This window comes from Engystomops pustulosus, unplaced genomic scaffold (assembly GCF_040894005.1).
Source record: "Engystomops pustulosus unplaced genomic scaffold, aEngPut4.maternal MAT_SCAFFOLD_117, whole genome shotgun sequence".
NCBI lineage: Eukaryota > Metazoa > Chordata > Amphibia > Anura > Leptodactylidae > Engystomops > Engystomops pustulosus.
The window spans coordinates 115411-128336 of record NW_027284998.1 but is presented as its reverse complement, the minus strand read 5'-3'; the positions used below and the strand labels follow the sequence as shown (position 1 = coordinate 128336).

The 12926-nt window shown below is 55.8% G+C and overlaps 1 protein-coding gene across 1 annotated transcript in view; it reads right to left on the bottom strand.

Moving 5' to 3' along the window:
- BPTF (bromodomain PHD finger transcription factor) overlaps window positions 1-12926 on the bottom strand; it is a 56741-nt gene that overhangs the window by 13164 nt on the left and 30651 nt on the right. Inside the window, exons 18-28 of the mRNA XM_072131671.1 lie at window positions 8504-8750; window positions 8094-8245; window positions 4264-4393; window positions 3974-4188; window positions 3381-3606; window positions 2433-3295; window positions 2276-2358; window positions 1980-2205; window positions 1621-1913; window positions 671-844; window positions 119-311 (exon numbers count right to left, since the gene is read on the bottom strand). Of these exons, the coding sequence (XP_071987772.1) occupies window positions 119-311; window positions 671-844; window positions 1621-1913; window positions 1980-2205; window positions 2276-2358; window positions 2433-3295; window positions 3381-3606; window positions 3974-4188; window positions 4264-4393; window positions 8094-8245; window positions 8504-8750 (2802 nt within the window). The remainder of the gene's footprint in view (window positions 1-118; window positions 312-670; window positions 845-1620; window positions 1914-1979; window positions 2206-2275; window positions 2359-2432; window positions 3296-3380; window positions 3607-3973; window positions 4189-4263; window positions 4394-8093; window positions 8246-8503; window positions 8751-12926) is intronic.

The following is a 12926-nucleotide window of genomic DNA, read 5'->3' as shown; positions in this document are numbered from 1 at the left end:
GAGTGCAGCTCTGGGGTATAATACAGGATAAGTAATGCCATGTATGTGAGAATAGTGAGTGCAGCTCTGGGGTACACCACTAGTACAGTCTGATATATAGATGGAGAATATCTTGTACCTGTAATGACTTGATGACTCTCTTCAATCCCTCGTAATCCTTGTCGGTCAGGGGGCTTAGCACCGTCATGGCGTCTTCGGTGGACTGACACTCGGGACACACGTACTCGTCGATGTATTCGGCTTCGCTCTGTAAGATCCCTACGCAGCGGCCGTGGAACCAGTTCTGGCAGCGATCGCATCCGATGTAGAATCTACACAGTCCAACACAAGAGGCGGGGGTGAGACCAGGTCACATGACACAGGACAAGCGGCTCTCACACCTACAGATCCCAAAACATCCCTAAAGCAAAAGCTGAGGAGTCTGCGGGTCCTGTGTGCGGGCAGCGCTGCAGTACACAGGACCAGACAGCAGGGGCCGCCACATCACTCCCCAGATGTGAAGCAGAGAGAAAGAGATGCTCTGCAGTTATCAGTCCAGAGAACATGCAGCACATTACGTGACACATTAGAGGGGGCTCACCAGGCAATCCCCTCGTAGTGGGGGGCTAAGCATGCTCTGGCCAGGTTAATGGCGACTGCTGCGTTAGTAGAGAAAGGTCCCGGGACTCACTGTGAATCATCATAGGGCGTCCTGCAGATACAATACAACTCCTCACTGCTGCCCTCTTGTGAGCGTTTACACTCATTACAGATGTACACATCCACTTTCTTGGCTTCCGTCTCTGTGATGCCAACACATTCTCCGTGATACCAATTAGCACAAAGCTCACAGCCAATATAGAACCTGCAATCAATTCACAGCACAAACACCCAACACAGGTCAGTGACAGAGAGAGAGGACGCGACTCGCCCACAGCTTCCTTGGTGGATGCGCTGGCAGGGGTAAATGGAGAGTCATGCAGAGGAGGAGGGAATAGACGTGCACCCCCTCTGCAGAGACACCATCTGAGGGCGATGCACAACTACATGCACAACACAGTGTGACGGACAACGGCCCCGACAATGGATGAGACACAACTCCAGGAACCAACACAACCGCTACAACAACCACAGTGACCAATGACGTCCAGGGGAGACAACACAAATGGAGCGCACCACAATAGTGAACGAGCATCATGGCAGGAAGGTGACCCCACTTACCTTCCTCCATGGAGCTGGACCCTGTATACAGGAGATGGCATGTGCACAATTACAGAGGAACAATGGCAGCCCCATGGCCCAGGACCCAGGCCGGAGGGTCACACACATGATGGAGGCGGACAGGACCTCAACAGTCCATTCTCCTGCCCATACACAGGCCATCTGTCTCATGGCTATCCACAAAGGAAGCTGGGATCACATGACAACACAAATACAATCCCATCAGTGTATGTGTGGGGTCGTGTGCAGTATGTGCGCTGCCACTGGGGGGCACTAATGTCTTATAAGGGGCCCCCTGCAGAGCGCTGCTGAGCTTACACCCCCACTAATGAGCCGATATCAGGTCCCCTGCAGCCAGGGAAGCCATGTGTAGATATGCCTGTATGTTCATGTGACGCCCCGGGACCCAGCGACACTCACTTGGACTCGTCGTAGGGCGTCTTGCAGATGCAGTACAGTTTATTGTCCTTCTTGTTGTCTTTTGAGGTAGAGGAAAGGATTTTCTTCTTTTTTGACTTGGAGGGATGATGCTCCTTCTCCTCCTCTCGCTTGCGTTTATGGGCAGAGGTTGGGGATGTTGGTAACAGCCGCTGCACAGGAGGCGGTGAGGGGGGTGACTGAGGTGGTGGCGGGGGAGGAGGTGCTGCAGCAGCTGCAGCCTGGGCTCGCTCCTTCTCCTTCTTGATTTTCTGCAGATCTTTCTTCAGCTCCTCCTGAGAAGAGATGAGAGATGTAGTGTCCGGCAGCCTCCTGCTCCCCGTCCTCCGGAGGACACTTACCTGCACCTCTATCTGCAGCTCCTTGTCCAGCAGCGCCCTCTTCTTCAGGATCTCGGCCTTCAGCTGCTCCTTGTGCTTGAAGAGCAGGGCTGACAACTTGCTGGCGTTCTGCCGGCTCTTCTTCTGCTCCACGCTCTCCTCTCGCTTGCGCTTCTTTGCCGCCTGTTTCTCCTCTTTGTCAATCTTGTCGAGGATGTACTTCATGACCTGGTTACACACGATCATCCTGCAGGGCAGACAGGTCTGTGAGCCACGTGTCCACGTGCAGCCCGTCACACGGGGCAGCTGGCACTTACCTCTGGTTTTCCTCTCTTTCCCCGGGGGTCATGGTCTTCTTCTGCTTCAGGTGCTCAATCACCGCGTTCTGTTTCATCACCACCTGAAGGATAGAGACATTCAACCAATGCTTAAACCATCCAGAGGGGGGCGCTGGGGACTCCCCTCTGGTCTCACCTGCTTCTGGATGATGTCGCTCTGGTTGGTTCCTTGCAGCTGCTGCTCTCTCTTCACGTCCTGCTGCTGCTTCTTCTTGTTCTGCTGCTCCTGGATCTGCTTTATCCGCTGCAGATGCTCCTGGACGCTAGACGCCTGCACGGTGACGACATTTTGGATCTGGTGCGCCTGTGCCGCCCCGGCCTGCTGGATCTGGAAGGGCAGCTGCAGCTTGATTTGCTGGGGGATTCCTCCCTGCTGGATCTGAGCCATGACCTGAGGGGGGAGGTGGGAGAGAACCTGCACCTGCTGGTGGAGCTGGGGCATTGCAATGACCTGTGTCTGGGCCGGCTGAATCTGCACCTGCCCCCGCGGGGGGGACTGTACAGTCACTTGGGTGGGTGCCGGCTTGGGCTGGGTGGCGCTCTGCAGCGGTGGGGACTGAATGTGGAAGGAAGCCGGCAGAGTCATCTGGATTGAGGGGTGTGTTTGGCCTGGGTTGGGGGGCAATGTCTGTACTTGGGGTCGATTTAGGAGCTGGGGCTGTGGTGGCATCTGGACAGAGACCTGGGGCAGGGGGACGTGAGCAGCAGTTGTGGGCTCAGAGGCGAGCGGCCCCGGGGCTAATACTGAAGTCTGTGGCGTTGCCTCTGCCAGGGCAGGGCTGGCTGCAGCTGAGGTCGGTGGTTTTGGCTGCCCATCACCCGGGGACCCAGCGGGCTGAGATGCTTGTGCGGGAAGGGGCTGATCCGAGGTCTGAGGGGGTAATGTAGAAGGGTCCGTGCCTGGAGGCAGCGTCTGGGAGGACCCCAGCGGAGGAGGAGGAATGGACGGGCTGGGGTCCTGGCCCGGGAGAGAAGATTTCTGCTCACATGATGAAGACACTGGAGGAGAAGGAATCACAACTCTCATTATCCGAAGACATTGTTAATATTTGTGGCCCAGAACTTGCACAGTGTGAGCACTTACCTGCTGTAGACGTGGAGGGGGTGGTGGTGACGGCGGAGCTGGCTGCTGTGGAGCCGGGGGGCAGTGGAGTGAACAGGAACCTCTGGATGGTACCATTGGGCATTGCCGCCTGCATGAGCTGCTGCCCGGGGCTGGGGATAACCGTCACCCCCTGCGGCAGGAGCTGCAGCTGTCCCGTGGTCTGTCCTTGGCCTTGGACCACAACCGTGAGGCTCTGGTTTCCTCCCTACACAAGACAAGTATTAGCTGCGGCACATGATGGCCCCCTGCGGCACATGATGGCCCCCTGCAGGGCGCTGCGGCACATGATGGCCCCCTGCAGGGCGCTGCGGCACATGATGGCCCCCTGCAGGGCGCTGCGGCACATGATGGCCCCCTGCAGGGCGCTGCGGCACATGATGGCCCCCTGCAGGGCGCTGCGGCACATGATGGCCCCCTGCAGGGCGCTGCGGCACATGATGGCCCCCTGCAGGGCGCTGCGGCACATGATGGCCCCCTGCAGGGCGCTGCGGCACATGAAGGCCCCCTGCAGGGCGCTGCACCACATAATGCCCCCCCCCCCCCCCCAAACATGCTGCAGTCCCGGATCTTACCTGTTGCTGGGTGAGCTGTGTGAGCTGTGCCATGGTCAGCTTCACCTGCCCTTGCTGTGGAGTCCTGCTGGCCTGTGGGGTGGTGGCCTGGGGCTGGGCCTGTTGTGCTGGGGTGCCCACCTTAAGCCCACCGCTGGAAACCGTCGTCCCTAAGGGCATGGTAGTGGTGACAGGCTGACCCCTTATGATCTGGGTCACTACCTGCTGAGGCTGACCTACAAGACATGCAGGGATCACACAATGCAGCAGAAGCCATGCTGTGGACAGTTATCCTTGTGGGCGTCACTTACTGGACTGCAGGATGCCTTGCTGCACCATGAGAGGGGTCCGCATGATGGGCTTCCCCACAGAAGACTGCTGCAAGGAGGGGGTCCTGATCACCGTCATGGCGGGCCGGATCTGTGCCCCAGCGGTGATCACCTGTATCAGAGACAGACATTGTTATGGGGGAAGAGACTCTCACACACACAGAGGTAGCTCCTCATACACACAGGGTCCTGCAGCTATGTACAGAGGTAGCTCCTCATACACACAGGGTCCTGCTGCTATGTACAGAGGTAGCTCCTCATACACACAGGGTCCTGCTGCTATGTACAGAGGTAGCTCCTCATACACACAGGTCCTGCTGCTATGTACAGAGGTAGCTCCTCATACACACAGGGTCCTGCTGCTATGTACAGAGGTAGCTCCTCATACACACAGGTCCTGTTGCTATGTACAGAGGTAGCTCCTCATACACACAGGGCCCTGTTGCTATGTACAGAGGTAGCTCCTCATACACACAGGTCCTGCTGCTATGTACAGAGGTAGCTCCTCATACACACAGGGTCCTGCTGCTATGTACAGAGGTAGCTCCTCATACACACAGGTTCTGCAGCTATGTACAGAGGTAGCGCCTCATACACACAGGGCCCTGTTGCTATGTACAGAGGTAGCTCCTCATACACACAGGTCCTGCTGCTATGTACAGAGGTAGCGCCTCATACACACAGGTCCTGCTGCTATGTACAGAGGTAGCGCCTCATACACACAGGGTCCTGCTGCTATGTACAGAGGTAGCGCCTCATACACACAGGTCCTGTTGCTATGTACAGAGGTAGCGCCTCATACACACAGGGTCCTGCAGCTATGTACAGAGGTAGCGCCTCATACACACAGGTCCTGCTGCTATGTACAGAGGTAGCTCCTCATACACACAGGGTCCTGCTGCTATGTACAGAGGTAGCGCCTCATACACACAGGTCCTGCAGCTATGTACAGAGGTAGCGCCTCATACACACAGGTCCTGCTGCTATGTACAGAGGTAGCTCCTCATACACACAGGGTCCTGCTGCTATGTACAGAGGTAGCGCCTCATACACACAGGTCCTGCAGCTATGTACAGAGGTAGCTCCTCATACACACAGGGTCCTGCTGCTATGTACAGAGGTAGCTCCTCATACACACAGGGTCCTGCTGCTATGTACAGAGGTAGCTCCTCATACACACAGGGTCCTGCTGCTATGTACAGAGGTAGCTCCTCATACACACAGGTCCTGCTGCTATGTACAGAGGTAGCGCCTCATACACACAGGTCCTGCTGCTATGTACAGAGGTAGCTCCTCATACACACAGGGTCCTGCTGCTATGTACAGAGGTAGCTCCTCATACACACAGGGTCCTGCAGCTATGTACAGAGGTAGCGCCTCATACACACAGGTCCTGCTGCTATGTACAGAGGTAGCGCCTCATACACACAGGTCCTGCTGCTATGTACAGAGGTAGCTCCTCATACACACAGGGTCCTGCAGCTATGTACAGAGGTAGCTCCTCATACACACAGGTCCTGCTGCTATGTACAGAGGTAGCTCCTCATACACACAGGTCCTGCTGCTATGTACAGAGGTAGCTCCTCATACACACAGGTCCTGCTGCTATGTACAGAGGTAGCTCCTCATACACACAGGTCCTGCTGCTATGTACAGAGGTAGCTCCTCATACACACAGGGTCCTGCTGCTATGTACAGAGGTAGCTCCTCATACACACAGGTCCTGCTGCTATGTACAGAGGTAGCTCCTCATACACACAGGGTCCTGCTGCTATGTACAGAGGTAGCTCCTCATACACACAGGTCCTGCTGCTATGTACAGAGGTAGCTCCTCATACACACAGGTCCTGTTGCTATGTACAGAGGTAGCGCCTCATACACACAGGTCCTGCTGCTATGTACAGAGGTAGCTCCTCATACACACAGGTCCTGCTGCTATGTACAGAGGTAGCTCCTCATACACACAGGTCCTGTTGCTATGTACAGAGGTAGCTCCTCATACACACAGGGCCCTGTTGCTATGTACAGAGGTAGCTCCTCATACACACAGGTCCTGCTGCTATGTACAGAGGTAGCTCCTCATACACACAGGTCCTGCTGCTATGTACAGAGGTAGCTCCTCATACACACAGGTCCTGTTGCTATGTACAGAGGTAGCGCCTCATACACACAGGTCCTGCTGCTATGTACAGAGGTAGCTCCTCATACACACAGGTCCTGCTGCTATGTACAGAGGTAGCTCCTCATACACACAGGTCCTGTTGCTATGTACAGAGGTAGCTCCTCATACACACAGGGCCCTGTTGCTATGTACAGAGGTAGCTCCTCATACACACAGGTCCTGCTGCTATGTACAGAGGTAGCTCCTCATACACACAGGGTCCTGCTGCTATGTACAGAGGTAGCTCCTCATACACACAGGTCCTGCTGCTATGTACAGAGGTAGCTCCTCATACACACAGGGTCCTGCTGCTATGTACAGAGGTAGCTCCTCATACACACAGGTCCTGCAGCTATGTACAGAGGTAGCGCCTCATACACACAGGGTCCTGCAGCTATGTACAGAGGTAGCTCCTCATACACACAGGTCCTGCTGCTATGTACAGAGGTAGCGCTTCATACACACAGGGTCCTGCAGCTATGTACAGAGGTAGCTCCTCATACACACAGGGTCCTGCAGCTATGTACAGAGGTAGCTCCTCATACACACAGGGTCCTGCAGCTATGTACAGAGGTAGCTCCTCATACACACAGGTCCTGCTGCTATGTACAGAGGTAGCTCCTCATACACACAGGTCCTGCAGCTATGTACAGAGGTAGCGCCTCATACACACAGGTCCTGCTGCTATGTACAGAGGTAGCTCCTCATACACACAGGGTCCTGCTGCTATGTACAGAGGTAGCGCCTCATACACACAGGTCCTGCAGCTATGTACAGAGGTAGCTCCTCATACACACAGGGTCCTGCAGCTATGTACAGAGGTAGCTCCTCATACACACAGGTCCTGCTGCTATGTACAGAGGTAGCTCCTCATACACACAGGGTCCTGCTGCTATGTACAGAGGTAGCTCCTCATACACACAGGTCCTGCAGCTATGTACAGAGGTAGCTCCTCATACACACAGGGTCCTGCAGCTATGTACAGAGGTAGCTCCTCATACACACAGGGTCCTGCAGCTATGTACAGAGGTAGCTCCTCATACACACAGGTCCTGCAGCTATGTACAGAGGTAGCGCCTCATACACACAGGGTCCTGCAGCTATGTACAGAGGTAGCTCCTCATACACACAGGGTCCTGCTGCTATGTACAGAGGTAGCTCCTCATACACACAGGTCCTGCAGCTATGTACAGAGGTAGCGCCTCATACACACAGGGTCCTGCTGCCATGTACAGAGGTAGCTCCTCATACACACAGGTCCTGCTGCTATGTACAGAGGTAGCTCCTCATACACACAGGTCCTGCTGCTATGTACAGAGGTAGCTCCTCATACACACAGGTCCTGTTGCTATGTACAGAGGTAGCGCCTCATACACACAGGTCCTGCTGCTATGTACAGAGGTAGCTCCTCATACACACAGGTCCTGCTGCTATGTACAGAGGTAGCTCCTCATACACACAGGGTCCTGCAGCTATGTACAGAGGTAGCTCCTCATACACACAGGGCCCTGTTGCTATGTACAGAGGTAGCTCCTCATACACACAGGTCCTGCTGCTATGTACAGAGGTAGCTCCTCATACACACAGGGTCCTGCTGCTATGTACAGAGGTAGCTCCTCATACACACAGGGTTCTGCTTCTACGCACGCACCTGCTGGGTGGTTGTGGTGGTACCGGTAGTCCCGATGTTGTTTGCCCGGATGGAGACGGTTGTTGTCCGTGGCTGGAACGTTGTGAAGGTTTGCTGCACTCCTGTAGTGGACGGGATGATGCCCAACACCTTCTGCTGCACCTGGACCACACCTGAGCGGACAGAGAGCGGCCATGAGGAGAGATAAACCCAAAAAAGGGAAAGCCCCAGCCCGAGCCTCCCCGTGCTAGTGACTGGAAGTGGCAGCTTAGTGAGGACCTTCCGGCCACAGACACTGGACTTCCACGGATCTGGAAGCTTTGGCCTGGGCCGGTGTCCGTGATTGAGGCTACAAAGCACAATGTTACCCGATGGTGATCCGAAAATAACCTGCGCCCTATGACACCCCTAACTCTATTGCCCCCACTTACCGCTGGTGGTCTGTCCCTGCTTGACCCACGTGGCGAAGGTCTGGTGGAAGTTCTTGTTCTGCTGGAAGGACACGGTGGCCGGCGATGCCACCTTGGTGGCCAGCATTACTTTAGTCCCCGGGGTTACAGAGCCGGGTAAGGAGCCCATCACCACTTTTTGTGGAGTGGAGAGAGTCGGCAAAGTGGAGCCGGTGGTGGCCGTGGCGGCGGCGGAGAGAGGCGACTGCTTCTGCTGCTCCAACCGTTTCTGGAAGAGAAGATGAATGTGGAGTGAGCAGCGTCCAGGTTGTAGGAATGAACCGAACAGAGCAGGAAGAGCAATAGTCTGCAATAGACCGCTACTGATCCAGAGCAAGGACAGAGCCCGGGTCATGACCCCCACACTGCAGAGTATAGAGAGACCGCTACTGATCCAGAGCAAGGACAGAGCCCAGGTCATGACCTCCACACTGCAGAGCATAAAGAGACCGCTACTGATCCAGAGCAAGGACAGAGCCCGGGTCATGACCCCCACACTGCAGAGCATAAAGAGACCGCTACTGATCCAGAGCAAGGACAGAGCCCAGGTCATGACCCCCACACTGCAGAGCATAGAGAGACCGCTACTGATCCAGAGCAAGGACAGAGCCCGGGTCATGACCCCCACACTGCAGAGCATAAAGAGACCGCTACTGATCCAGAGCAAGGACAGAGCCCGGGTCATGACCTCCACACTGCAGAGCATAGAGAGACCGCTACTGATCCAGAGCAAGGACAGAGCCCGGGTCATGACCTCCACACTGCAGAGCATAGAGAGACCGCTACTGATCCAGAGCAAGGACAGAGCCCGGGTCATGACCCCCACACTGCAGAGCATAAAGAGACCGCTACTGATCCAGAGCAAGGACAGAGCCCGGGTCATGACCTCCACACTGCAGAGCATAAAGAGACCACTACTGATCCAGAGCAAGGACAGAGCCCAGGTCACGACCCCCACACTGCAGAGCATAAAGAGACCGCTACTGATCCAGAGCAAGGACAGAGCCCAGGTCACGACCTCCACACTGCAGAGCATAAAGAGACCGCTACTGATCCAGAGCAAGGACAGAGCCCAGGTCATGACCCACACACTGCAGAGCATAAAGAGACCGCTACTGATCCAGAGCAAGGACAGAGCCCGGGTCATGACCCACACACTGCAGAGCATAAAGAGACCGCTACTGATCCAGAGCAAGGACAGAGCCCGGGTCATGACCCACACACTGCAGAGCATAAAGAGACCGCTACTGATCCAGAGCAAGGACAGGGCCCAGGTCATGACCTCCACACTGCAGAGCATAGAGAGACCGCTACTGATCCAGAGCAAGGACAGGGCCCAGGTCATGACCTCCACACTGCAGAGCATAAAGAGACCGCTACTGATCCAGAGCAAGGACAGAGCCCAGGTCATGACCCCCACACTGCAGAGCATAGAGAGACCGCTACTGATCCAGAGCAAGGACAGAGCCCAGGTCATGACCCCCACACTGCAGAGCATAGAGAGACCGCTACTGATCCAGAGCAAGGACAGAGCCCGGGTCATGACCTCCACACTGCAGAGTATAGAGAGACCGCTACTGATCCAGAGCAAGGACAGAGCCCAGGTCATGACCCACACACTGCAGAGCATAGAGAGACCGCTACTGATCCAGAGCAAGGACAGAGCCCAGGTCATGACCTCCACACTGCAGAGCATAAAGAGACCGCTACTGATCCAGAGCAAGGACAGAGCCCAGGTCATGACCCCCACACTGCAGAGCATCAAGAGACCACTACTGATCCAGAGCAAGGACAGAGCCCGGGTCATGACCCCCACACTGCAGAGCATAAAGAGACCGCTACTGATCCAGAGCAAGGACAGAGCCCGGGTCATGACCCCCACACTGCAGAGCATAAAGAGACCACTACTGATCCAGAGCAAGGACAGAGCCCAGGTCATGACCCCCACACTGCAGAGCATAGAGAGACCGCTACTGATCCAGAGCAAGGACAGAGCCCAGGTCATGACCCACACACTGCAGAGCATAAAGAGACCGCTACTGATCCAGAGCAAGGACAGAGCCCGGGTCATGACCTCCACACTGCAGAGCATAAAGAGACCGCTACTGATCCAGAGCAAGGACAGAGCCCAGGTCATGACCCCCACACTGCAGAGCATAGAGAGACCGCTACTGATCCAGAGCAAGGACAGAGCCCAGGTCATGACCCACACACTGCAGAGCATAGAGAGACCGCTACTGATCCAGAGCAAGGACAGAGCCCAGGTCATGACCTCCACACTGCAGAGCATAAAGAGACCGCTACTGATCCAGAGCAAGGACAGAGCCCGGGTCATGACCTCCACACTGCAGAGCGTAGAGAGACCGCTACTGATCCAGAGCAAGGACAGAGCCCAGGTCATGACCTCCACACTGCAGAGCATAAAGAGACCGCTACTGATCCAGAGCAAGGACAGAGCCCGGGTCATGACCCCCACACTGCAGAGCGTAGAGAGACCGCTACTGATCCAGAGCAAGGACAGAGCCCGGGTCATGACCTCCACACTGCAGAGTATAGAGAGACCGCTACTGATCCAGAGCAAGGACAGAGCCCGGGTCATGACCTCCACACTGCAGAGCGTAGAGAGACCGCTACTGATCCAGAGCAAGGACAGAGCCCAGGTCATGACCCCACACTGCAGAGCATAAAGAGACCACTACTGATCCAGAGCAAGGACAGAGCCCGGGTCATGACCTCCACACTGCAGAGCATAAAGAGACCGCTACTGATCCAGAGCAAGGACAGAGCCCGGGTCATGACCTCCACACTGCAGAGCATAGAGAGACCGCTATTGATCCAGAGCAAGGACAGAGCCCAGGTAATGACCCCCACACTGCAGAGCATAAAGAGACCGCTACTGATCCAGAGCAAGGACAGGGCCCAGGTCATGACCCCCACACTGCAGAGCATAGAGAGACCGCTACTGATCCAGAGCAAGGACAGAGCCCGGGTCATGACCTCCACACTGCAGAGCATAGAGAGACAGCTATTGATCCAGAGCAAGGACAGAGCCCAGGTCATGACCCCCACACTGCAGAGCATAGAGAGACCACTACTGATCCAGAGCAAGGACAGAGCCCAGGTCATGACCTCCACACTGCAGAGCATAAAGAGACCACTACTGATCCAGTGCAAGGACAGAGCCCGGGTCATGACCTCCACACTGCAGAGCATAAAGAGACCGCTACTGATCCAGAGCAAGGACAGAGCCCGGGTCATGACCCCCACACTGCAGAGCATAAAGAGACCGCTACTGATCCAGAGCAAGGACAGAGCCCAGGTCATGACCTCCACACTGCAGAGCATAAAGAGACCGCTACTGATCCAGAGCAAGGACAGGGCCCGGGTCATGACCTCCACACTGCAGAGCATAGAGAGACAGCTACTGATCCAGAGCAAGGACAGGGCCCAGGTCATGACCCCCACACTGCAGAGCATAGAGAGACAGCTACTGATCCAGAGCAAGGACAGAGCCCGGGTCATGACCTCCACACTGCAGAGCATAGAGAGACCGCTACTGATCCAGAGCAAGGACAGAGCCCAGGTCATGACCCCCACACTGCAGAGCATAAAGAGACCGCTACTGATCCAGAGCAAGGACAGAGCCCAGGTCACGACCTCCACACTGCAGAGCATAAAGAGACCGCTACTGATCCAGAGCAAGGACAGAGCCCAGGTCATGACCCCCACACTGCAGAGCATAGAGAGACCGCTACTGATCCAGAGCAAGGACAGAGCCCAGGTCACGACCTCCACACTGCAGAGTATAAAGAGACCGCTACTGATCCAGAGCAAGGACAGAGCCCGGGTCATGACCCACACACTGCAGAGCATAAAGAGACCGCTACTGATCCAGAGCAAGGACAGGGCCCAGGTCATGACCTCCACACTGCAGAGCATAAAGAGACCGCTACTGATCCAGAGCAAGGACAGAGCCCGGGTCATGACCCCCACACTGCAGAGCATAGAGAGACCGCTACTGATCCAGAGCAAGGACAGAGCCCGGGTCATGACCCACACACTGCAGAGCATAAAGAGACCGCTACTGATCCAGAGCAAGGACAGGGCCCAGGTCATGACCTCCACACTGCAGAGCATAAAGAGACCGCTACTGATCCAGAGCAAGGACAGAGCCCAGGTCATGACCCCCACACTGCAGAGCATAAAGAGACCGCTACTGATCCAGAGCAAGGACAGGGCCCAGGTCATGACCTCCACACTGCAGAGCATAAAGAGACCGCTACTGATCCAGAGCAAGGACAGGGCCCAGGTCATGACCTCCACACTGCAGAGCATAAAGAGACCGCTACTGATCCAGAGCAAGGACAGAGCCCAGGTCATGACCCCCACACTGCAGAGCATAGAG